The sequence below is a fragment of the Petromyzon marinus genome, chromosome 4 (genome assembly GCF_048934315.1).
Source record: "Petromyzon marinus isolate PM22_M1 ecotype Great Lakes invasive population chromosome 4, UKy_Petmar_22M1.pri1.0, whole genome shotgun sequence".
NCBI classification, from domain to species: Eukaryota; Metazoa; Chordata; class Hyperoartia; order Petromyzontiformes; family Petromyzontidae; genus Petromyzon; species Petromyzon marinus.
In genome coordinates this window covers 14,895,019-14,922,088 of record NC_133670.1, presented here as the reverse complement: position 1 = coordinate 14,922,088, position 27,070 = coordinate 14,895,019, and the positions used below count along the sequence as shown (strand labels likewise).

The 27,070-nt window shown below is 43.2% G+C and overlaps 1 protein-coding gene and 1 long non-coding RNA gene across 2 annotated transcripts; one reads left to right on the top strand and one right to left on the bottom strand.

The window, feature by feature from the left end:
- Nucleotides 1-1,559: 1,559 nt before the first annotated feature.
- LOC116938644 (G protein-activated inward rectifier potassium channel 1) lies at nt 1,560-21,630 on the bottom strand. Its single transcript, XM_032946056.2, has 3 exons — nt 20,542-21,630; nt 13,570-13,786; nt 1,560-10,497 (listed from the first exon to the last, which is right to left on the bottom strand). Exons 1-3 carry the CDS (start codon nt 21,217-21,219, stop codon nt 9,848-9,850), a joined length of 1,545 nt encoding a protein of 514 aa, XP_032801947.1. The 5' UTR covers nt 21,220-21,630; the 3' UTR covers nt 1,560-9,847.
- A 146-nt stretch (nt 21,631-21,776) lies between these two features.
- On the top strand, nt 21,777-26,706 carry LOC142907917 (uncharacterized). Its single transcript, XR_012931393.1, has 3 exons — nt 21,777-22,243; nt 23,426-23,537; nt 25,955-26,706. It is a non-coding gene; the product is annotated as an uncharacterized LOC142907917 (long non-coding RNA).
- The last annotated feature ends 364 nt before the right edge of the window (nt 26,707-27,070 follow it).

Genomic DNA, 27,070 nt, shown 5'->3' with positions numbered 1-27,070 from the left:
TTTGCATTTTGACTGCTTGTGTTGTGGTTATTGCAAACATGATGCCTTTAATAAAGGTGTCAGTTTTTGTGCCAGTTAAAAGGGTAAACCCTATTACTACAGTATTATTTTAAGTAAAATTTAGAAGTCTTTTACCTCTGGATGCCAAAATGCGATTGTGTAAATTCAAGCTTCTGAGTTTTTCAAGGTCATCTGCTTTTGCCCCTTTCCTGCCATAGGAGGAGGAGGTTTTTTTGTGTAGTTGTGCGACCTCTTACATCAGCTTTGGCTATTGACTCAATATCTTTAAATACACTGCTGTCAGTCGCCTTTTCCTGTTGCAGGAGGCGTAACGAAAAAAACACCTTCATCATTTCCTATGAAAAAGCAAAAAACTGTGTTCAAATTCCATTAACCAAATGTACAATTACAGAAAACTTGTGAGCAGCTAACTTTACTCTAATTCACCACCACATGCTGAATTTCCTTAGTCAACGTGTTTCCGAATTAAACTTAATTCATATTCTTACACTCACTATTATAGTTTGAGACAGTCCGGCTGAAATATAATTTACGAAAAGGAAAATAATTTCAATGCTGTCAATGTGTAATTCTGATAAATGGTTGGCCAACAGGTCCAATATTTTCGCTGGGGGCTAAACAGAGCATTATGAAACAGTACTAATGTATCTGACATGCATGCATTTAACGTATTGTGTGAGCATTGGTGAAGTCGTATTTGTGGAGCACCATGTTAGCATTGCAGTCTTCTGAGAAATCAGACATGTTACATTGGTAGACATCACTTGATATGGAGCACACAAAAATGAGAATTTACTTGATCCTTGTGACATTAACTGATGCGTGTTTCAACAAACTTACTTCATTTGGATCTACTTTGGGGGTCCAAATGTTGAATGAATGATTTAATATGTCAATGGCAACATATTTTAGAATACAAATGTGAACGTGTGGATTTTTTTGAAAGACTATTTAAAAAACTGTACCAAGTGATTACCTTACTCAGGTCGTGCTATTACCTATACACAAACACATATTTATGTAAACGATGTGGTCTATAAACCTTTGCTCAATTTCATACGGATGATAAGTCTTTGAATACTGTAACATTTCATTTTCAGTTATTTTGTTGCTGCAATTCAGGTGTTAGGAATCTGTGACATAAATCCAAAAGCAATAATTTTAACTGTCTATATATCGTATGATACATGTCAATCAATTAAAAATTGTCCAGATGCTAAAAAGTTGAGGTACTCTTGGATTGGTTCAGCAAATCTAATTGTACGTCACTTTTTTAAAGATTATCCAAAGCTTACAATCTATCAATATGACACCTGCTGTGATTAACCTTTACTACAGTTCCCATTATTAGATCTCCCCTGTCCTTTTTTGAGTATTTTTATTTCTGTATTCTGACTTCTGGCCACAGCGTGGTCAATCTGTGAGAGACAAATATTGGCAAAAAAAGGAAACCCAACAAATCGATACACCTACAGCTTCAGTTGTCCAAAAATCTATATAACACGCGTTGATTATCTTCAGAAAAACTGATGTCGCAATCACATCAAATAAACCTTTATTTCATTGTGTCTTATATGACAATGGAAAAATGACATTCCATCAATCTGTGCACATGTTGTTACTAAATGTGTGGGATTTTTTTAAATACAATTCACACTTCGTCCATACCACTTGCAATGCATTCGACTTGGTCATTATGCAAACAGAAAACCATTGTGTATGAGAGCTCTGAGATTCACATATTTATTCGGCACATCCCAACATTCAAAATACCACCACGACATAGCCTTCCATACTTCAAACACTAAAGTTGACCCATTCATTGCTTCATAACCAACAGGGTGCATCACCAATAGACAACTTCACGTCTATCCACCTTTGGGATTATTAGCTACTAATTTCTATGTATGCCAGTCAATTTGTCATAATTTTGTAATTACCATGAAACACATTATTAGGAATATAGCCAATGGCATTTTGGATGGCTCTGAATGTGATCAATAACAAAAATATAATTATTTTATTGTCTTTGTATTAGAATATAATGTTTTCGTCTTCACGAGTATTGGAGGTTGCTTTAGCACCCGTGACTGGTGTCATACAAAACATGCAACACTTTTCTCCGCGTGTGTAACTTATGTCTGCAGTATTTGCATGCCCTCTGTCCATAACGATGTCATGCAGCAGAACAGACCACATGGACAATTAGTAAAGCAGCAGATTTGAATGTATTTTACATCAAGTTATTAATATACTTAAGCAACAATAGTCGCAATGTATAAATATCCACTTATACACTTGTTCTAAAGAAGATACTGATTGTGGAAATTGATGTTTGTGTAAGCGTGGTTTGCTATTTATATCGGAAGCTAATCGCTGTATGTTTGTTCTGAGACCTCCTTCTAGACCACTCCACCGAATTCAACGGGTGAGGTGCCAATCAAATGCTCATGATACGTAGTTTATGTGAACAAGGTTGAAATTGCCCTAGGAAATAACCTTTTAATCCATAATACATGGCTTATCAACCTCGGTGCTGCTTATCCTCTTTACCATTTACAATTACATGCCACTAACGTGAGTGATCCCTGTTCAAAAGCATACAACAGGATAGGCGCGTGCCATTAAGGAGGGTTGTGTGAGGAGGTGGGGAGACTGGGAGGAGGTAGGGTGAGGTGGGGGGAAGGGATCAAAACTGTACAAACAAGACTAAACAAGAAAATACAATCCAGATAGCAAAAACTAGACGAAACATGTATTTATTTTAATCGATTAATGGTCTCGAATCATGCGAGTCCATCGGATTGCCGCAGTGGCTGAAGCGTTACATGCCTAATTAGCTCTACCTAACATAGGAAATGAGAATAAAATGCCGAAGGCGAGACCATTCCTGGAATTTACCAATACCCCTTGACGTCAGCGTCTTTTTTTCCGAATACATCACACACGATAGTGTCCATGTGAAATCTAGCATCTCTGTTTATACAGGACATATATATTTTTAAAAATTCGAGTATACTCACTCACATCATGCATTTATTAAGACTTTAATATTTACTTGTAAGTCCTAATCATCAATAGAGAATAAATAGCAGGCATGAGTGATATCGTGAATTTTGTATTAAATATTGAACCGCAGGGTCCCAATGGTTAACGTGTAATGAACCCTACCCAAGTTCAATCCCTGACCACAGCTCACATCAGCGACGAGGTGATGTTCCGCACGGCGTGAATTCACGCATACTTTCGGCTACACACAATGTTGTCTCAGGCGTGAGACAACATTGTGTGTCGTGTATGCGCTACTCGGCAGGCAGTTCTCTCGTTCGGTTTTGTTATGTGCGTCATTTTATTTTTGGCAAAGCATCTGCTACCGCATGAAGCGAGGGAAACCTTTATACGATTAGTATTTATTATGGAATTTTACTGTTTTACTATAAGTGTAAACTTCACAAAACATTGTTAGACTGGGGTGTTTGTGAAAAGGACAAGAGTTTTAACTCCTTAAATATAATTGTAGATATGTCTCTGTAATATATTATGTATGTATTATGGATAGGTTTCGCATTTAATTTACCTGAAATCAATGTGGTTATTTTGGGCCCAATTTAAAATCTTTCTTTGATTGTTCAATGAAAGTACATTTTCACAATAATCAATGTTTATCCCATAACATACTAACATTTTAAGAATGTATTTTTATCTTTAAAAATGTTTGTATTTGAATCATGAAGATTTTTTTTAATGTTGTGTAAATAGCATTATTTTTTTATTTTCCCAACGATGTATGTGTTTTCTTTCACGTACACTTGCAACTGATTGCTCTGCTTTGCAGATACATTTATATATTATTTTAAAAATTGTATGTGATGTGTTCTATGAGCCTTCTGTGTGCTGATTGTACCGTGTTTGATGAACAACCTTGCCGTTCAGAACTTGACCATGAACGGTTGCTTTTTGGATTGTTTTGTTCAGGTTTTTGTTGTTGCTGTAATCAGGTTTATACGGTGTAACCATCTAAAGTGAGCATTTATTTTACCAATGGGTTTTACTTGTGCCAAAATACAACCTAAATTCATAATAATGAATGCCCTTCACCGAAGAAAGCCAGACTCGGCCTGTACAGTCGTTTTCAGGAGAGTCCCTGCATAAAGATGTTTGTCAAATTCCTTTTTCAAGTAAGAAGTGTTGTTTTTTTCTTCTGTAGAACATCCGCTCATACAAGGAGATAATGAATCCACGTGCCGCACTGGTATCTCTTGGCCACCAACTCACAGAACAGCAGGTTTCTGGGAGTTTCACAAATATCTACACGAATGCACCAACCCATGCCTCCAAAGTGCTGCACTACAGGCGGTGCATTAACCAAGGCCAGCTGGACAGCGGCTGCAGGCGGTGGCATGAAGCGATCTTGTGCACAAGTTCACTCACAACACCTCAGTTACTCTGACTCATTCGCTCACGCACAACGAAAAACACCTCGAACGCACTCTCTCACACATTCACACATGCCTCGGTCACTTTCACAGGCTCATTCACTCCCATGCACTCTCAAACACACACTAACACGTCTTCCACGTTTTAGCAAAATTGACATCACAATAACATCACTTCTCTCCTCAACACACACTTATAAGTTATGCCCCAAACTGTTATTATTCACGTTTTCAGATCGATGGAAAACACAAGCTAAAATTCGAACAATCGAAAATTATTTATCAGATTTTTTTGCGTGTATGTATCCAAAAACTGGGAACACATCTCCTGTACATGTGTATTGTACAGTCTTGCTGCAGTATACGTTATATGGGAATTCATAATGCAGCTTGATGTAGAATGTATGCAGCCAACAATTGATTTAAAAAAACAAAGTCGAGTAATTTACTGATCTGAAAGTTTGGATTTTACTGTGGCGATTTTAAACAACACTGCATGCTTACAGGATTTATGTGTGGTTTGTACACACTGTAAAAAGCAAAAATCAAACAAATACAGTACTGTATTGTACAACTGTTCACCACCTCTGCTCCCCTTTTGCTCTTTCATTTCGTGGCAGTGAACAAGAGTTGAGCCACCGAACATAATCATCATGCATCTACATTCATTTTCACCTCGATTACGATTTTGGCAAGAAATTATTCGGTCAAATGTATATATTTTTTTCCCAACAGGGTTTTCCCAGTGCTCAATTTACAATGTATTCCTTCACACGGTAAAAACATGCCCATGATATTTACCAAAGATCAGTTACAGTACGGTACTACCTTTTCTCAGCTTACAAAATTTAAGACACTTATACAGTAAATAAATCACATCAAAGAGGAGGGGAAAATGGAGAAAATGGGGTTTCAAAAGCAAAGGTCTCCTCCACATGACCCACTCAGTGCACAATTTTCCAGTCCTCATTCCTGCCCTGCTTTCATCACAAGCAACGTTTACAAACCTCAAATTAAAACGTTAACCTACAAAATGACGACGAATTGACCACACTTTCTAAGGCAAGTTCTACAAGTTTGACAGGGGTATACGCAAGGACTGGTGTTTGCAATCACTGCCTGCAGGGTTGTTGGGCTGCTGTGATAACTTTGATAACACACAAAAATCAATGTCCACTAATCACCCGGTTCAAATGTTTAGCAGTCCATTGTGATCCGTGGTGTGGAGGAGTAAGCCAGGATACACTACAGGTGCTCTACAGATGTGTTCTTAGTGAAGGCCCTCTCACCAGCAGTTGGCGTGAGAAAGACATTTCGTAACTGCACCTTTACATTTTCATCGTGGTAAACACGTCATCATTTGCCACGTGCACTATAAAATGGCCTAAGGTGATTCGACAAATGGGTGTACATTAAATCTGCCATACAGGGATTCCGTCAAAAAGAACACGACAAAACAAACTGTTTATCCTGTTATGAGATTTAAAAATATATACAGCCTCCAGCTTATGGAAAGCAAACCCCCCAATTCGCTTACTATCCACGAATACTTTATTTGCAATGGTGCTGGTTAACATTTAATGGTGTCAAAATAAGAAATTCATGATTAAAATATCGTTTTATTGATTACGCATGCGTCAGTCATTTTAATTAAACATAAAATAACAATTGTGTTAAGTCTGACATTGTTAGAGCTGCTCTTACCATATATATGTACCAAATCATTCTTGTAAACATACTACAATAAAATTCACCATAACTGGCATGTAATTGTAAAAAAAACGCCATTACTGAGGGCTGTCTTGGTAACTAATATATCCAAGATATGTGCATGCAAAGGATTGCAGCTACAGTACAATACAATGTTAGATATCGGCTTGGCTGTTTGTGTTCTGCCTGTTGACTAATGCTCATCAAACACTCACAAGCTTCAAAATTGCTGAGGGTTATATGCAAGTGTCTCCTATGGGCCTATGACCAAATCACCACAAATGCACCCAATCTCAGCTGATCCTGGAAGCTAAGCAGATTTTGGTCTGGATAGTGATTGCACAGGTGACCACTATGCACAAAGGAAAGTCATATTCTTGATTCTTTCGGTAAAGTCACTTAGAAGGGAAATAATATAAAAATAAAACAATAAAATTCTCACGACGTTTCGATTGCAACACAAGCAATCATCATCAGGTGTGAAAATCACAGCGAGAAAATGTGCCATTACCGAGGGCATGAAATGAAATTATTATTTTATTATTTCCCTTCTACGTGGTGACTTTACCGAAAGAACCCAAGCATATGAATCCCTGCAATCACGAAAGCTTTAAATCGAAAAAGACAGTCAGTTGTAGGGAGGCGTTGTGGACAGAAGAGAGCAGTGCAGGAAAATCCACGGTTATGTTTAACCTCCCACCACGCTACCTTCACCAAACCCGCACTGACCAGCGTGGTGAAGTATGGTCATATTACAGTCTACAAAGGTGTGGGATGCCCTCATTCAGCAGTGGATTGACAAAATGTGCAATGAATGTTTGCTGGGGCCGCAATACTCTCATCATGGAGCATAAACTATCATGCGAACTCCGCTCATCCTAGCGGCGGCTTTTGGCTCGCATCGCACACTTTCAGATGCGCTTCTGCGGCCGTCTGGAACGCGCTTCCTTCCGATATTAGGAAGCTAATGGAGCAATGCACTTTTAAACCTATATTGAAAACGCATTTCTTTAGAACGGCTTTTGTGTTTAGTTTGTTGTCCTTCCCCGCACCTCCGATTAACACAGTTGGTTACGTTTTTTACCGTAAAGGTGTGAAAAAAGTTCAACATACATACAACCAATGCGGTTTAATCTTCCCTGATTTTTCTGCGATTTGCTTGTGTTGGTCAAACACCCCTGTGGACTCTCATCAGAAGAAACCCTTGAGCCAATTGTTCAATGGCCTGTTGTACATTTTTCGTACTACCATACATACAACCAATGCGGTTTAATCTTCCCTGATTTTTCTGCGATTTGCTTGTGTTGGTCAAACACCCCTGTGGACTCTCATCCGAAGAAACCCTTGAGCCAATTGTTCAATGGCCTGTTGTACATTTTTCGTACCACCAAATGCACAATCCAGTTTCTATACACAATGCAGAACACAACAGCATTATGTAGATATCAAAGACGTGAAAATTATATAAACGTCGATAAGTTTAAATGTTTTATACAACATTTGTAATACATGAAGTGCTGTTGAAGATTGACTTCCAACAAATAACACGTGTCAATGCTGTCAAATTACAACCACGACCAAACAAATGTTGATGCAAGTTAAATTACCTTATATACTCTTTGTTATTAAGTGTCACACGTTGAAGGCATGCACTCAACTAAATAAGTACAATCAACATATAAAAACTCTCATAAAGGTATGATCTAGCTTTCGTCAATCATTATTTACAATTAGTATATAAAACAATATTCTGTATATAGTTTATAGAACATATCTATATAGGCGCCTTCAGTATCTGATGGCGCTAATAAAGGCAGTGCTACACATAAGATATTCCATAACAAAAAACTCCACAATATAGACTCGTTACGTGATGATGATGATAATGACGATGATAATATTAATTGTGTTCAATGCAAAACATCCACAATGCCAGCAGGTCAAAATAATCACCACCATAGTGACATAAATGTAATTATACTGTGGCTTAACAAGTCCTAACCTCTAAAGCCGAAAAAACCCCAGCAATATATATGTTACGTATTAATATAGTGAATGTCATTTGCATCGATTTGACATGAAAGCATTTGTCGTAGAATACAACTCAAATAATTACCCAGTAAACATGCCACCTTGGGCCAAAGTTTGTACGTGGTTGCAAACGTTGGCCCAACGTTTGGTCCAACGTTCCGTGTTCAGTGGGTTATAGTAGCTATTGAAATGGATCGTACGCAATAGACGCTGAATATTTGTAAAGGGCTGGTTGGTCAAATCTGTAGCTTCTTTTACCTCCTCACTGTAGCCTTTATCGTCAACCGAATCTGGCAAAAAAAATACGTGGGATATAACATTTACCCGAAGCTAATTCATGATGGATGTGAAATCGCATTCAGTTTTAAATGCACGTCGGCTAAGTGTACCCCAACAATGACCGAACAAGGCCCTCGATTAAAGGTTTTACCAAGTGGTCACACAAAACATAAGGGCTACTGCACGCGTGGGTCTCATTGTGTTGAATGCGTAAACGTTTTGCTTCATCCGATGGGGTTCATGACACCCAAACAAATGTCATCGAACACTGTGTTAAACATAACATCGATCGTCCGGTGGCCACATCCCAGAGCTTGGATTTTAAAAAATAAAGACAGAAACGTGTCTGCCAGAACAATTGAACCGGCCTCCTCCTCTCCAGCTCAGACATTCGCATGGCTCACTCAGACAGCCACACATACACACACCTTGGTCAAATATAAAACAAAGATCATTTTTGCCCACGTCACCAAGCTGGCTGCATGTATAAAGATGAACGAATGTTTGGTGGGCACATATACCGTGTTGTTTGGGGGGTATACAGGCACTGCAATGTAACCTGAACAGTGGTGTCTCCCCAGCTGAATGTTGAGTCTTACCTTCTCAGCATCAACATGGAGCCAAGTCCTTTCTCTTCCCTCTCCTTTGATCCATTGTGCATCGCTCATTGCCAATGAGTCAAAACACTGCACTTAAATACAGTATCCCAAGTCGTATATGAACAGTGGGACGTTTCATATCTTTTTTTAAAAATATATAGATATCTTTATAGTTTTCATTCAGTTCCCCAAAGAACGTTAGTCTTGTTTTCTTTCTCGCTTGTGATTGTTGGCTGATTGGTTCACAGGTGACATGAATCAAATATCACCACCGATTCGTTTCATGCTAACTTCTAACAATGAAAATAATCACTCAGTAGCATTCTCTGGTAAGTGCGTTATTAATGCACACACGTGGCTATTTTGATTCTTGCAATTGATTTGTTTACTAATATGCAGAAAACTACTTTTGTAAAACCAAAAGACTTCATCACAGCTAAAACGTGGTCCTGCCAGTGGCGACGAGATGCTAAAATCTGTGTAACTTTGACCAAAATAACGCTGCGAATCAGCCAAAAGTCTGTATATGGCACATATATAATTACCTGCTTTAAGCAAAAATGTAGCAACCATCCACCCCATTTCACAGCTTCAAAAGAGCCTCTTGCATTCATCCATACGTCCATGGACTCCACACGTTCACGTCTTGAAGGACGTGCGTAGCCCTACCAGCCCACACACAGCCTTAATGGCACTTCCAATGAATTTAGTATGTGCGCTCACAGCACATTAAGGACAGAAATCCGCTCCACGAGACATGGCCTCTTCACCTTATACATTCATCCTCCTCTCCGAGTTCATCTTGCGCAGCTTGGCTGGAAGGTTGTCCACCGTCCTTGTCCCAAACGTGCTGTTAATCCTCTGCAGCTTGGGTGGCAGCTCCGCAATGGACTTGGCTGAGTCCACGCCAGATCGAATCGCCTTGAAGGTTGTCCTCTGCTCCGTGTCCACCAGCTGGTCACCGTGGCTGCCGGGCACCGAGCTTATCCGCTGCAGCTTGAGGGGCAGGTCGCCCATGCTGCAGGTCTTCTCCGTTGTCATGGAGCTCATGCGCAGCAGCTTCTTGGGCAGGTCCTCCCGGCTCGCATTCATCTTGCGTAGCTTGGCCGGCAGGGTGCTCAAGATGTCGTCGGAATTGTCCAGGCACTCGATCGAATGCTTGCTCTGGCCCAGGTTACTGCCGGAGGCCACGCTGCCCGTGATGCAGTTGTACGGCGGGCTGGAAAGAGGGCTGGAGGGCAGCTTAAGGGCCTCCTCCAGCTCCCGCACGCTGTACGGTGGGGTGGGCACTTCGAACGTGGTGTGGAACTGTGAGTAGTCGACTCGGAAGAAGCCTTCTTCCAGTGAGATCACTGGCAGGAAGCGGTGGCCCCACATCACCTCGTCTTCGGTGTAAGATGTCCTGGCCTGGCACGTCATTCCTGTCACATCACAAAGGATGAAAAGATCACCCCGGCACACAAACAGCGCTCGCCCCATCCCACTCGTTAGAGACAATAGAGACTGTTGCGGCTTTTAGGCTGGAACGACAGATGAGGGAGCTGTGTGGCTAAAGCAACCACCTGATCGATTGACCTTGTCTCCCTAGTGCCTTTGTTGACACAACCGGATTAGGTATACTCATTTTAGGCTGAGCTGACCTTAGGGAGGCCCAGGCTAATTTCAGATATCATTTGACGATACCCCAGAATTGATCCTGGATAACGAGAATCTTTGTGAACCACAATGCCATAGAATCATCAGCCATGATCTAAACACTGCTAGAAGGTCTCTCCAGTCGTCACCATCCCTCATGGTCTTGCAATGCCACAATCCAAGTACTCTTGCAATGAGCAAAGATCATCACTCCATCTCTGTGTTGGTCGTCCTCCAGGGTGTATTCCCTCCTTTGATATTCTCCTCCAACGACCATCAAACCCTTCTAAATGACGTATGCTACCAATTCGGCAACGTTTCTTCACAGTCAATACGATGACTAAAATTTGCCTTTATTCTTTGATGGTCAGTGTGCTTCAAGCATCTATCTCGTTGTGCTTATCTGCGTACTTCCAGCTTATATATTTACTTTTTCGGCGCTTTTTTGTTAGTTCGGCACATTACCATGTTATCTTTTTTTAAATTATATTAAAATTTTAAAACGCACTCCAACATGTCCAGCCTTTTCTATTAATTTAACAAATTTTATCCCGAGACCTTTATGTCAGTATCGAAGTATGACAAATATGAATAGGTTTACTCTGCATGGCAATAAAACAGGAGGTGTTAAGATGTTCAAACAGCAAATAGAAACCTTCAGCAAGGAATCAAGTTCGCACTAACCACACACGGTACTTGTGGTGAACATGCAAAGAAACATGCTCTGATAACATCTGGCATTGTCTTTGAAACTGATTGGCCTGCAGCAGAGACAGCCTTCTTTAGGGCCTAGTCTCGCCAGTGTCAGAGCAGAGAACAACGTCAAAAGCTGAACAGTAATAAAGACAATGCCACTATCAGAGCATTTGTAGCTGCTCATCCCAAGCTAGAATGCTCTGACACATGTACCACCGCAAGTATGTGTGCTTAACGCAGACTTGACTCCTTGAAAAAGGCATATATTTGGTGTTAGAATATCTTAACACCTGGTTTATTGGCAGAATGGGTTAATCCTATTATTATTTTTCATAAATGTAATCCTGTTCAGCCTTATATAATTGCCTCTGTATAAATGCTTTTAAACTCATGTTCTTCAAACAATGCGGTGTTTTGTTGTTGCTTCGAGAACTTGTATACGATTTTGTCAACATCACGCATCATGGTTCTAGCTTGCCCGAGAAGGGCTCTGCTAATAATGACTTACCAATCATCAGCATCCTTTTTGCTCAGTCATGCTCCGTAATGTTTGTGCTGTTTTCTTTTTCATTTTTCTAATTGTATTTCCGAGTATTTTTTATTATTTATTTTGTTGGAAATGTCCATCCATTTTCATATCTCTGATTTTCTCCAACATGCTTTGGTGGTGTCAGATTACCTCTTCTGTCAGATGTTTTCACTTCCCCACACGTTTAGTGTACGGTGTGCATCACAGTGTTATTATGACATGATTGAAAGTGATTAAAGCCCTTTGTAATTTTTATTTGAATAAAAATAAATTCACCTGCCTCATGAATGATATTTTTGTTGCCTATTTTTAGCAGTGTCGAAGATTAGCTTTAATTTTAATCGGCATGTGATCACTTCCTGTGTTAAATTTGTTGATAGACACAACTCAGCTTTGGCACAACTTAATCACGTCAAGTCGATTTGTAATTGCTCCATTTCGCTCCTCCATTTCCATTCTATATATTCCTTTTTTTAAATTGATCATTGCCTTCGTGTTCCTACTGGCTGAAAACTCTAATGGACATTCTCCTCTCATTCCTCACCCATATGAAGCATTTACCAATCATTCTCTCATCTCTGCACACGTTTAACTTTGTATGTATTTAAGTGTATTTTGCCCTCATTTAGAAGTGAATTCCTTCTTATGTTTCATCTACTTCTACATCTTCAAGGCTTTTTGTTGTTGGGGCATGCATTTTTATTTCCTTATAGTGGTTCAGGAGCGTTCATGATAGCTGGATTACTCTATCTGAAGTACTCTATCTTCGATTCCCAGACGGACCGAGAATCCCACTACCTGATAATTACCTGTCACCACCAACCAAACGATGTGCACATGCACGGTCCAACATAATTTTAATGAACCCTCATTGTCCCACATGCTTTCATGCAAATGCACAACAGATGCTATCCCTACTTAAAAAGACAGTTACATATGCTTTAACATTATTATTGATACTAAGAGTATGGCTATAGATAGCTTGTAATTGAGTTCAAAGTGACATAACATTCGTATGATGACAAATGGGTTTGGCGTTTAGAAAATGTCCACTCGACCAACAACAAATAACATTCAAAGACTGTTCATAAAACATTATATAACCGATGATGCCATCTTCAACAATGTCTTTTTTAAATTTGAGATACAGTACTTTTAATTTTATTTTAACTTATTAATTATAGCGTTTGCTCGGCATGATATTTTATTATCTTTATTGGAAATTTTGGCGAAAATATTCCTCATGCAAATAGCCTTTCAACTAAATCACAATCAATTGTATATTAGGACTGCATAATAACAGTGTTAATATCATACATTGGACAAATCATCTCAAGACAATTTTTTCAAGAGAATCCTGCATTGGGAATTTTGGCAATTTCAATCGAGTGTTTGGCATGTAAGGGGAAACTGGAATACCCAGAAAAACCAACGATGTATGTGAGAGGATAACGAATGGTAACTTCACAGATGGGCTCACAAGCCCACATGCCGTACCACCGTCGCCTGGCCAACTAGGAGCCTAGCGGTTTTGGGGAGTACCACAAATCTGTGTGTGATACACTAACTGGATTAAAAGCCATTATGTTGGATTGTCCAAAGGCTACAGCAGCTGGAAATATGTGCTCCATACCCGTGGTCTCGACTATGCCCTCCAGGATCACCACCACCTCAAACTGCTCCGTCTGAAGCGCCCGCTGTGACAGCTCATAGAAGGGGCTCCTGTCGTCGATGACGTGGCAGATGGTGAGTGGCGAGACGAGGAAGAGCTGATCGGCCCCTGTGCTGAAGCCCACGTCCAACTCCAGCTGGTCGAGTGGCAGGAACTCGCCTTCCCGCGTCTGTCGAGACTGTGGCCAAAAATGACAAAAAATCCTCCCACGTATATAGACTTTTGTATCGACTGGCAGGTAAAGTGCTGTGAGCGAACACCTATTAAGGGTGGCATGGCACATGTGCGGTGGTGTCAGGAACCCCATAGGGTAGACCCAGGACTGGTTCATCCATCACTTGGAAAAGATGTTTGCTATGGGCAGGAATTGCCAGCTTTGTCACGGAGTGGGCGTACCACTGTCCCACGGCTCCCCGCATGCACATGCGCACTCAGAACCGCACACCTCTTAATAATAAAAGCCCTTTACCTACGTTGAGTTTGATTATTCTCTCAAAAGGGCCTTACAGGGTGATGTTTGGCCAATTCTATTGCACAGTCTATACATTTTAAATGATCTCAAAGAGGTAATGATATTCATTACCTGAGATTCATTACCTCTATTGCTAAGTTATTAGGAGGTCGACGAACGTGTGGGTGTTGAGCTTTGATGCTGACAATAGGCTGCCCTTGCACTTTGATTCACGTTTTTACAGCAGATATGTGCTTCGGAAAAATCTCCGCCAAAATTACTGGGCAGTTACCGAGTACTCTCGAATGTCGACACCTTTAGCTTTGATCCAAAGGTGAGATGCTTAATCACATGGCGATAGATTTACAAGTATATATGTTTACATGTATGTTTATTTCCATAGTTCAGTCTCTTTCAAATCAGCATTTTGTATTAATATTTTCAAAGGAGACCTGCCGTTCATACTATTAATGGCAAGTTATTCTGGAATTCGGGGCTCAATTTAAATTATAAAAATTATTGGATTCTATCCAAAATAGAATTTTCGTGACAATGGACAATGTGAAGAGCTTTTAAATAAGTGTGCATGTCGTGCTTCTATAAAAGCATGCACCACTAATATCCTTCATGCCACAAACATAGAAACAACATAGTCTCTTTGGTTCTTTCGGTAAAAAGAAAATACAATTGTATTTCATACCTACGTCACTTTACCGAAAGAACCAAAGAGTATGGATTCCTGCAGTCACGACAGCTTCAAATCGAGATAGAAACACTACCTATATATATACAATTATTTTCGTTCACATGTCACATGGCCTTCTGACAGTTTTTTTGCCGCAATGGTGTAATAAAAAGCAATCACTGGACCAGTTTTCATAATCAGTGGCCATTAACATAGCTAGGTTTGCTGAAAACAATGCTGGCCATGTGTCAAATATTTACAGGCAAATACACCTCTTTCGAAAGAGTCCTTGCCAATAAACATCTGCATTTAAACATCTGGCAGTGCACCAGCATTCGTTTAAGCAAACCTGACTCCACTGCTGAGACACTGACCGTCAAAAGCCGGTGCGGAGTTTGCTTGTGTTAAAACAATGTTTGTGGGAGAGAAAAAAACCTCACAGAAGGGCCATGTGATGGGATGCGCATTTTTTTATGCTTTATAAAAGGGGAACAGAAATGGGAAAAAGCATTGTTTGCCTATGTATTTGGTTACTTATATTCTTCACAATGAGGCTGACGATGATATATTTTTTGCTGTAAATACAACCATGTCATATCGCTCGGTGCATTGATGCTTTCCAGATGTCAGCATTTTCTTTTCAGAGCGGAAATTAGAGGTGAAAAAATGAAGTATTTGTGCCATTTGAGACTTCACAGCGCATTGGCATAGAAGATTCCAATGTTGGTGGTATTAAAATAAATATATCATCCCTTCTATGCTTGTTAAATACAGCACAATAAAAACTGACCATTATCCTTACATACATCTCCGTCAAAATGAAATTCTAAATATTATAATTACCACATTGATTGCAGCTGAGGGTCTAAAGTGGACTATAGACATGCTCCATGCACTCACGATTAGCAGTTTATGGATTCTCCAACGTAAAGTTCCCTTTATGTATTCCAATGTTTTAGTAACATAAAGAGCTCTTAAAACAGCCAACCTAACAGCACGTGAAGAATGTCATTTTTTCAACGACCCATTACATTTTTGGCCGCAAGCTGTTGAGAGGTGCAGCTAGAAACATCGCACCTATCTGATGTCCCAGTTGAATTTTATGAGACAAGGAGCATCGCGGTTAAAGCTGATAGTGTGTGTACATGCCACCACGTTGTCATGTACAATTCGGTGTAAATCTGCATGTGATTTTCCCACATCCCTTCAGGCAAATCCACGGAGGAGCTCAATTTATCGTGAGCATCCTTGTGTTTTTTTTATGATCATCCATTGCATACAATAAACGGAAGGCATATGATGTTACCTTAACCAGAACGAGTATGATCTACTTATTCTAAACAACCGTTTCTGACCTGAAAATGAACATTTCATTTTCAATGGGATGTCGGTTGTAGCTCTGGAGATTGTTGCTGTAGGATGTTGTGCGAGATATGACCTAAGATGTGTCACCTACAATTAAAATAAGACATTATTTCAAGCAGCCTTTGATGGCCGAGTCCCGTTGCTCTGTGGCAATCTCAAATTAAAGTCTTGTGATTCTAAATTAATACCGCTTTATTGAATGCCCGTGGGACATTGAGCAAGAGGTACGTTATCACGGCATGTATTACATACTTGGTGTGTATTATATACAGTGAGGGAAAAAAGTATTTGATCCCCTGCTGATTTTGTACGTTTGCCCACTGGTAAAGAAATGATCAGTCTATAATTTTAATGTGAGGTTTATTTGAACAGTGAGAGACAGAATAACAACAACAAAAATCCAGAAAAACGCATGGCAAAAATGTTATAAATGTATTTGCATTTAATGAGGGAAATCGGTATTTGACCCCTCTGCAAAACATGACTTAGTACGTGGTGGCAAAACCCTTGTTGGCAATCACAGAGGTCAGACGTTTCTTGTAGTTGGCCACCAGGTTTGCACACATCTCAGGAGGGATTTTGTCCCACTCCACTTTGCAGATCTTCTCCAAGTCATTAGGGTTTCGAGGCTGACGTTTGGCAACTCGAACCTTCAGATCCCTCCACAGATTTTCTATGGGATTAAGGTCTGGAGACTGGCGAGGCCACTCCAGAACCTTAATGTGTTTCTTCTTGAGCCACTCCTTTGTTGCCTTGGCCGTGTGTTTTGGGTCATTGTCATGCTGGAATACCCATCCACGACCCATTTTCAATGCCCTGGCTAAGGGAAGAAGGTTCTCACCCAAGATTTGACGGTACATGGCCCCGTCCATCGTCCCTTTGATGCGGTGAAGTTGTCCTGTCCCTTTAGCAGAAAAACACCCCCAAAACATGTTTCCACCTCCATGTTTGACGGTGGGGATGGTGTTCTTGGGGTCATAGGCAGCATTCCTCCTCTTCCAAACACGGCGAGTTGAGTTGATGCCAAAGAGCTCCATTTTGGTCTCATCTGACCACAACACTTTCACCCAGTTGTCCTCTGAATCATTCAGATGTTCATCGGCAAACTTCAGACGGGCATGTATATGTGCTTTCTTGAGCAGAGGGACCTTGCAGGCGCTGCAGGATTTCAGTCCTTCACGGCGTAGTGTTACCAAATGTTTTCTTGGTGACTGTGGTCCCAGCTGCCTTGAGATCATTGACAAGACCCTCCCGTGTAGTTCTGGGCTGATTCCCCACCGTTCTCATGTTCATTGCAACTCCACGAGGTGAGATCTTGCGTGGAGCCCCAGGCCGAGGGAGATTGACAGTTCTTTTGTGTTTCTTCATTTGTGAATAATCACACCAACTGTTGTCACCTTCTCACCAAGCTGCTTGGCAATGGTCTTGCAGCCCATTCCAGCCTTGTGTACGTCTACAATCTTGTCCCTGACATCCTTGGAGAGCTCTTTGGTCTTGGCCATGGTAGATAGTTTTGAATCTGATTGCTTCAGTGGACAGGTGTCTTTTATACAGGTAACAAGCTGAGATTAGGAGCACTCCCTTTAAGAGTGTGCTCCTAATCTCAGCTCGTTACCTGTATAAAAGACACCTGGGAGCCACAAATCTTTCTGATTGAGAGGGGGTCAAATACTTATTTCCCTCATTAAAATGCAAATCAATTTATAACATATTTGACATGCGTTTTTCTTGATTTTTTTGTTGTTATTCTGTCTCTCACTGTTCAAATAAACCTACCATTAAAAGTATAAACTGATCATTTCTTTGTCAGTGGGCAAACGTACAAAATCACCAGGGGATCAAATACTTTTTTCCCTCACTGTACTTGGTGTGTACGGGCAGTCCTCGGGTTACGAACCTAGTTCGTTCCTGAGACCCGTTCGTAAGTCGAACGGTTCGTAAGTCGGAATACATTAATGCACTTTATTTAAATGTCCATACGGTCAGTGTTATGAAATGTGTTACGGTAAAAAAGGAAAGCATTGTTGAACTCAAAATTAAGAAGAATTATTGGACATTTCTATGTAACGCTATAAAAAATAGTTGTCTAGTAAATTAAACATGAAATAAAGAAACATAAATTGATAAAAAGCTTTTATTTTGACTTGAGTCCTAATGCTAGCTTGTGGTCGGAAGGGGGGCAATTCGTCACCACAATTGCACACACACAGGGCACGCGTGCACACACACGAGACAAAGACCCCCCGTAAAGCCTTAGTAGACTGTTGGGGCAAGTGCTGTTAGCGAGCACCTATGAAGACCGGAACGGCACAAGAGGGGGTGGGTGGCCAGCACCACGTCCGGCCGCCTTTGTCTCCCCAGTGGCGATGTTTACACACCGCTCCAGGTACTAATTTGAGGCCGAGTCGACCTTGGGGAGGCCCACGTCCCATTCAGATAATTGTCATTGATGTTGATCGTAAGCGGGTATTGAACTTTGGTCACCGGGTTCGTAGCGCAGTGCGTTAACCGTTACACAACCAAAAAAAGGCAAAGTTCCCCAGTATAGCCTGAACAGACTGTTGGGGCAAGTGCTGTTAGCGAGCACCTATGAAGGCCAGCACGGCACACGAGGGGGTGGGTGGCCAGCACCACGCCCGGCCGCCTTTGTCTCCCTAGTGGCGATGTTTTCACACCGCACCAGGTACTCATTTGAGGCAGAGTCGACCTAGGGGAGGCCCAAGACCGGTTCAGGTAATCGTTACCGGTGTTGGCCGTGAGCGCGAATCTAACCCAGGTTGCCAGGTTCGTAGCGCAACGCGCAAACCACTACACTACCAATACCGCTACACTACACACACAGCGCGAGGCAGACTTATTTACACCTCGCGGAAGATCGCTCCTCTGAACAAATTAGTTACCTGGTTCAGTTTTCAATTGCGAGTTCGCGTTTTAAGTCAACGTTGTTTTTTAAAAATTTCACGGAAGCTGGTTTGTAAGTAAGGGTGTTCATAAGTCGAGAGTTCGTAAGCCGAGGCCGGCTTACTCATTGGTTTTCGGGTAAAGTCACGTATGTAGAAATACAATAAATTATGTTTTAATATAATTTTATTGTATTTCTACATACGTGACTTTACCGAAAAAAACAATGAGTCATTGTATGCAGTCACGAAAGCTTTAATACGAGGCCGGCTTGTCTATTTAATTATTTTACCAACAATCTCTACAATATGGGAAGATGGAACCGAGTTTATAAATTCCCATGTGTGTCACCTGTGGGGCACCTGCTTCCTACGGTATTGTAATTAGCTCCGGACCAAACTGCCGCAGTGAATTACTGGGCATGTGAATAGACTATTTCTGGAGCGAATGGTAACAAACCCATGCCTGTTCTCATGATGTTGAGGCCATAACGGTTCAGTTACGCAGAGAGCGAGAGAGACAAAAAAAACACGTATGTCAGAGTAAATGCTACGGATAGATATTCAAACACCTCCCCCGTGTGGACAACGGCTCATGCGTGTGTGCGTCGCGGCACGTTCTGGAAATAATCCCTTGCGCTTCGGTGCGCGACTGCGGACCAAGCAGCACTACAGAGAGCTGCTCAAATTGCGTGCAGGTCACCGAGATCACTTGACCTGCGTGCTGCATGCTGCAGCGCGCGTTTACATGGCACAGCTACGTTTGCAATCCAAAACTTCTCTAAGTACTCGCAGGGGTTTTGATAAACTCGCAGCCACCGCAGCATGAAATGTTCTTTGTGGTGGTGTACAATACACGTGCGTAGTCGTCCACAACATTTCGATATATGCTCTAATGCATATTTTCTTAAACGTAGTCATTACAAAATTCGAGCATCAATAGATCACTGGTATATTGACAATTCTTTTTTTCTTCAAATCTGCGAAATCATTATTTGCAAACCTCCATCCTCTAATCGTGCGACACCAGCGTGCGCGTCTCCACGCGCTCGCGCTGCGCGAGTGTTGATAATCAGGAGCGGGTTTTTTTTTTTAAACTCTTTCAACGCGCAAACAACACAATTACGTAATGCGCAACCGTGCAATTTCACGTCTCATTGTAATGCGTGAACCTCGACATTCGGTTGCGGCGATGACCAAGTTTACCCAGAGAGAGTGGCCGTGGTCCCAGTACAAGTGAGCAGTATTGTTCCCTCTGGGATTTTCCCATCAGGAAAACGGTGCAGCTTCGCGGAAGAACACGATCTGGCGACAGCTCAGCAGCAGCACCCACTACGGTGCACCACACTTTGCGCACCGATTTCCTGTTGTGCTCTAATCAATTGATGAACCACCTGCTCATACCACCTGCAATCAAAAAAAACACTCGGGCTGGAGCTCGCTACCACCCACCTGAGCTCGAGGCACCGCACGTGCCTGAAAGCACTCACGAGTAATTGGGGCGGTGATGACCGCGGGGGGTCGCGAGTTACCTTGATGAGCTTGCAGCGGATCTGCGCCGACACCATGTGGCTGTTGCGCAGGTTCCCGATGCGGAACATGAGGCAGAGCTGGCCGTCCCGCCGGGAGATGACTGCGCTCTGGCTGAACATGAGTGTCTCTGCGCGCTTCTTGGGCTGCGACATCTTGATGAACATGCAGCCGATGAGGAAGGCGTCCACGATGGAACCCAGGATGGACTGGAAGAGAAATAGGATGATGCTCTCGGGGCACTTGTCCGTGATGTAGCGGTATCCGTACCCGATCGTGGCCTCGGTCTCGATGAAGAAGAGGAAGGCCGACGGGAAGCTGTGCACGTTGGTGACACACGGCGTGTAGTTGCCATCGTGTGTCTTGTCCAGGTCTCCACGTGAGTAGGCGATGAACCACCACATGGAGGCCATGAAGAGCCAGGCCACGGTGTAGGTGAGCACGAAGATGAACATATTCCAGCGCCACTTGAGGTCCACCAGCGTGGTGAAGAGGTCGGACAGGTAGCGGCTCGTGTCGCTACCAATGCTGCCGTTCTGCACGTTGCAGTGGCCGTTCTTCTCCACGAAGCGCTGTCGCTTCCTCTTAGAATCCCTCTCGGAGTCGCCAGTGGCAGCGCCGACGCCGCTGGTGCTCACCACCTGGTATTCTTCACCAAATTTTCGACGGAGAGCCGACATTCCTCGCGCGAACGTTGCGTCTCAGTCGAATTAAATCGAGCTGCGTTGCGCGCTGAAACAGGTTCGCTTCTTCTTTGCATGTGAAAAAGCAAGGGCAGCCACGGACCTCGTCTCATTAATTGGAGTTGCGCATTACGCGACGTTCCATATGAGCGCTATCCCCCGTCCCTGGCGTTCTAGTCGCGGCATGGCGATACCTTAACGACGCGAAAGTGAAAAGCATCGCACGTCGCAATCCCGCTCGTCTCCGGTTACGCAGCAGAGACGATCGCGATTGAGCAGCCGCGCGCTCCGTCGTCCGCGAAACGTCGCGCGGTGCCTCGGCCACGCAGCAGCTCGGCACTGTGAGTAGAAAAAAATAGTGGTCGCGCACGACTTGACGGCTCGGTCCCTCAAACAATACGGGCGCTGATGCGGGCTCCAGCAGAGCCCCCTCCTCTCTCACTCCCTCCCTCCCTCCCTTCTCGCCTCGGAGTCCTTAACAAGCTACGGCAAGTGAGCGCTCCCTCCTCCTCCTCCCCATTGCCCCGCTCCTCCTCCGAAGCACCTACACACCCCCCCCCCCCCCCCATATTCTGTTCATAAATTCCGGGTTGCTATGGGTATACAACTGGACTTTTTGCGTCGTGGGTTCTGTGGGGGGTTCTTCTTTTGAAAAAATCATCCTGTTTTGTGTATAATTTTTTTACCCGTAATTTTCACGGTATTATTCCCAAAAAAATCTCGAAAAGGAAAAAGGGTGTTGCGTACAAAAAAAGGGGGATTTGCGATGGAAACAGCCGGAACCAATGATTGCTGTGTGCAGCGTTTTGCGGTGGAATCGAGCTGTGCGTGGCGTGCGCGCCTCCTGTTCGGTGTGCACTGCACGGCGAGGGATCGAACCGTGACACGAACCTTCGTGTTCCCCATCGCGAGAAACTTCTGCGGGACCCACGTCAACCGGCTGGCACGCGACATCGTTCGTGACCGCGAATGCAGAGATATTTTTGACATTTTTTTTGCTTCGCATTGCAGCGATTACAGGGTATTTCGTGTTTGGTATTTTGCCTGAATGAACAAATGCACACTGTTTTGATGAGAGTTAAAAATAATGAATGTTTTAGTATGCGGCGTTGTTGTGGTGCAAAAATCTATACACCCACATCAAAATGCAAGCGTCAGTATTTGTTCCTGATACATTGATAACGCGATATTCCAGCAAAAGGTTATGCACACGTGTTTGTATACATGGCGTGCGTGAACAAGCTTTGTACAGATGTTCTATTTGGCAAGATTAATAGTTAGCGTGTATAGGTGCATTATAGAGTATCATTAGTGAGTAATTATCATCGTCATCATCATTATCGCCGTCAGTCGTGCATTCTATTGACGGTAGCATAAAGAATTAATCGTGCTGGCGCCTCTGCTTTTCAAGTCGTATGCAACTGAAGTCAATATGATCCAACGCTCTCTGATGTCGCTCAATGTGCACGTTGATGGCCCCTGGAGTATTCTCTCTGTCATTCTGTCACCATTTGTTTTCATCAGCTGTCACTCCAGCCTCTCGCCCACATAAGTGCCATATTCTACCTGGGGACAGCGGCTCTTATAATTGGATCAGGATCATTTGACGGTCTTGGCTTGGCTGTATGTCCATGTTCCTTGATCTGCTGCGCCTCCCGTTCATTTCGAGTCTCAGAAATAAGCAAGCAAGTGCCAGAAACGATAGGCAGGTGTTCGGCCATGCGCCGACATGGCACGTGAATGATAAGGGTTGGATACATGATTCATGCAATTTGGAAATGTCATTTCGCACGGTCACGGCAACGTTGTGAGCACCAAAACTGAAAAGGGAACGGAATGTGCGTTAAGGTCAGAGTTTGCTGATTACGATCAGTGGGAGGGCCATTCCTAGTGGCTGGCTCGTTAGTTATATAGGGTTATGGTCAGGGGGAGGGCCAGAACCAGTGTTTGGTTGGCGTTGTATAGGGTTATTGTCAGTGCGAGGATTCATACTGATGGCTGGTTGGCGAGTTAGTTGAATAGGGTTATGGATAGGGGGAGGGTTAGTACGAGTGGCTGGTTGACTGGTTAGCTGGTTGTATAGGGCAAGGGTCGATGGGAGGGTTAATGCCTGAGGCAAGTTGGCTATTTTGGACACGGTTAGGGTCAGTGGGTGGGCTGGCTAGTGCTAATGGCTAGTTATCTTGTTCTTTTTTTTCCCCAGATGCCGGTGTGTGTGCTGTGCGCAGGCGGGAACTGTGGTAAGAGATGAGCCATGCTGTTCACGCCCGGATTGCACGAACGACAATTGACCGTGGGTTTCGTGCCCAACGCGTGTATGTTTTGCATTACTGTGTCTGCACGCATGCGTTAATTGTATTTTCCCCTCGTATAGTGCCGTAGCAAGGGTGCGTAATTCTGTGGCGTAATTCCTAGCACGTTGGACTTGTAATCCAGGTCACCAGTGCGATTCCCCGGAGCGGCAGTTGGAACAAAAATGGGCACGTTTCTTAAATGCCCACGCCTCTGTCCACGGAGCAGGACAAATGTATGCGCCACAGTTAATCGATGATCAGGTGGCGTGTGGTGGGGTAGGGTGTGGGTACTGCCAACTCTTCCAAGACATATGGCCTAGAGGAGGCTCTGAAGAGCATCCTCTTGTCATTATCGTTGTAGCCTTTTCCGCCAGCAGCGATCTGCGCAATACATTGCAGGGCTGTGCCATTACCTTTACAACGGTCTAATTGGCGTCATTCAAGCCCCGCCAGCGGAGTGCTCACGAGGGGGTTGATGATGCCACTGTTTATCGCGGCATCATGAAGCTCCGTCATTCTATTGTGTCATGGGGAAACAGAACCGCGGTCACCTTTGCTTGCGTTCCAACTAAATGGTCATCCTCGCATCGGCTTTTGGCGAACCATCGAACAAAGACGGTCAGTGCATCGCGCGCTTTCAGGCGCGCTTTCAGGTGCGCTTCTGCGGCCGTCTGGAACGCTCTTCCTTCCGATATTTTGAAGCGACTCGAGCTATGCGCATTTAAATCTGGATTGAAAACTCATTTCTTCAGAACTGCCTTTTTGTGCTGTTTGTTGTCCTTTGCTACGTACGATGCGAAAGAAGTTCAACACACACACAAACGTACGTACACAAATACCGCGTGCAATTAAGGAACCCGGGCGATGAAACCTCTTATTCCAATCACCACAAGCTTTACCCGCAGCAAATTGCCAACAAATGTGTTGCAATACAACTGCATGTTTAACGTAATGGCGGCACGCTGACGTCGTCTTAACGCGTGTTCTCCACCACATTCGTAATTATTCACTGCCCTAAAGGGATTTTTTTACGTTTCGGGAAATGATCCTTTTTATAGCAGATAGATAGAGAAGGCTGCTTTCGAAATCTCTCTTTTGTGAAGAAGGGTCTCAATGCCTGAGATCGTTGCCATTTTCCCCTTTTAGGGAGCAGCGTTATCGACGAATGTGTTGAGTTTTTGTGATTTGTGCTTGTGCACCACTGCAAACACAGTATCACACGAAAAAAAATCACCACTTTTACTGTGATAATGGACTGAAGCGTGTCACCAGCCGGGTAAGGTGTGGGCAGTGGAGTCTGTAAGGCACTACCATCATTTAATTTCATCGCTTTGCTGGTCCACACGCGAGACCGTAGTGAAGGCTCACTTTCATCGATCGCGCTGGAGAGGCGGGCGGACGTCAGCGTCAATTGAGGGACCTCATCCCTCCACACAGCCGCCTGGCCACGCCACTGATGACTGTTAATTGGCGAGGCTGAGATAGATGGAGAGCTTCTTCTTCGCTGTCTGGAGTCACGCGAGTTTTTCTATTAAACGCATGGCCTACATTGAAGTGGGTTGACTTTTGATTAATGAAGAGAGACTTAATTCCAAGCACTTGGTTATATTGATACGCTATTTGCGAGTGTAGATGTTCTCACAAAATGACCCGTAGGTATTTGGTAAGAACATTTTGTACCCTTTCAAGTGGCGTTTCCCTTGCATACCCAGTTGTTGCAGACCTGGTCAGTCAGACACATACGGTAAATCATGGTACGATAAGTTAACATGAAATAAAAACAATGCATTTGTGTGGGTTCCTGAACGCAATAGCAATGCAACTTTGTAATCAAAATTTATTTGTGTTGTTTCACGTCAACGATCGTTATTACGACCACGCGCTGAAGTCAGATGGGCAGAGCTAATCCATTAACGATTTAAACCTTCGCTGGAAAAGGCGTGAACATTTCCCCTATTGAACTCAAACGTTGGCTTATAATGATACGAGGTTATGCACACGAGTATTGACGAACTGTACGTGTCAGGACATGTTTTAATTCTCGTACCCGAGGGACCAAATATTGTCAAGTTGTATTCCTGACCACGGCTAACATCAGTGGCGAGAAGATCATATAAACGGGTCCTGACCAACCCCTCACCTCCCTGACACGATTCACCAACCTGCATTCACCAGTATGGTCAAGTTTGCTAACGTTAAATGCCCTATGTTATGGCAAGACACGACCTTCATCGAACAGTCGATTGAGTTTGTTTTATTAGCATACCGATAATATACCATTATATCGTACATATATACATACAAAAAAGCGTTACGATAAAAAAATAGGCGTAACGGTTTCACGGCACATTTTAGAAAAAAACATTTTCAGACTACACATTTGCATGCGCCACATAATCCCACACATAATCGTCCATACATCTTTTTTTTCTCTCCAGGTCTCCCTGACAAAAGGTTTCCTCACAAAGAAGTCTCGCCTGCCCTAACCCCGAAAAGCCACGTTTCAACTGAGTCCTGGGTTCCTTTTAGGTCACGGTACTGAACCTTTTCTTCACTGAGGGCCCAATAAGACACAATGAACAAACGCTTCAGCAGTCGCGTCTGTCACACTGCATGGGCTCCTTGCAGTGTAATATAAGTAACTTGACTGCATTTAAAGTCTAAACAGCATTAGCCAGGTCCATAATATTCTCCTCTAGTACCTGATCAAGTGCGGCTAAGATGCTAAGAGTGACGGATAAATAGTGTCGTTTCCGCACCGTTTGAAAGTGCTAGGCCGCAATGTGGCCACAGGCAGTTTGATATTGAAGTCGCGGGCTGCCTCTGGACACTGCTTCCCCACTCATGATTTAGAGTGTAACGATTACACCCCCGCCACATCCGTCGAGATGCCATGAATCGTCGCGAGTTAAGTTCGATTATTTTTGAAAACAAGGTAACTTTGGAGAGCGGCTTCCAGCGGCTTTAGAGGGTCATATTAAGATTTATGAACCGATAAAGTAGTGTAAATCCATGAAGCGTAACATATGGTGGGCTTGGAGAATTAACATTAATTGATAAGCCAATGTGGATCGTTACATTCACTGCCACTAACAGCGCGGAGGACAGTGGCGTTAAAACATCGGGGTGTGCAGGCGGTGCAACTGCACCGGGGCCCAAGCGCAGGGTTACGAAGACGGGGGACATTAGATCAGGGGGGTGAGGGGGGGGGGTGCAATTCATTCCTTGCACCAGGACCTATGCCAAATACGCGACGCCATTGGTGGATAGCCCACACGTGCGAATTCATGCGCCTGTGTGAAAATCGGTGGCGCAGTGCTTCACTACACCGGAAGATATACGAACCGAGTTCAATTATCCGGCAAAAAGATACAATCAATCGCAAATTGTATCTCACTCCATTCTGGACCTCTTCTAGATCGACTCAGCCTCAAATGGGCACTGTATCGTGTCTGGTGCGTTATGTAAACGGCAGCAAATGGGGAGACAAAGGCGGTCAGGCGTGGTGTGCTACTGGCCAAACCGCCATCCCCTCGCGTGCTGTTTTCGATCGT

Bases quoted from the DNA above. Each gene is read 5' to 3' on its own strand.
- LOC116938644 (XM_032946056.2), bottom strand. From the start codon at position 21,219: ATGTCGGCTCTCCGTCGAAAATTTGGTGAAGAATACCAGGTGGTGAGC. The intron at 13,787-20,541 runs GTAACTCGCGAC...TTTTGGCCACAG, and splicing joins TCCGCTGCAAGCTCATCAAG to TCTCGACAGACGCGGGAAGG. The intron at 10,498-13,569 runs GTATGGAGCACA...GTGATGTGACAG, and splicing joins GGGCATAGTCGAGACCACGG to GAATGACGTGCCAGGCCAGG.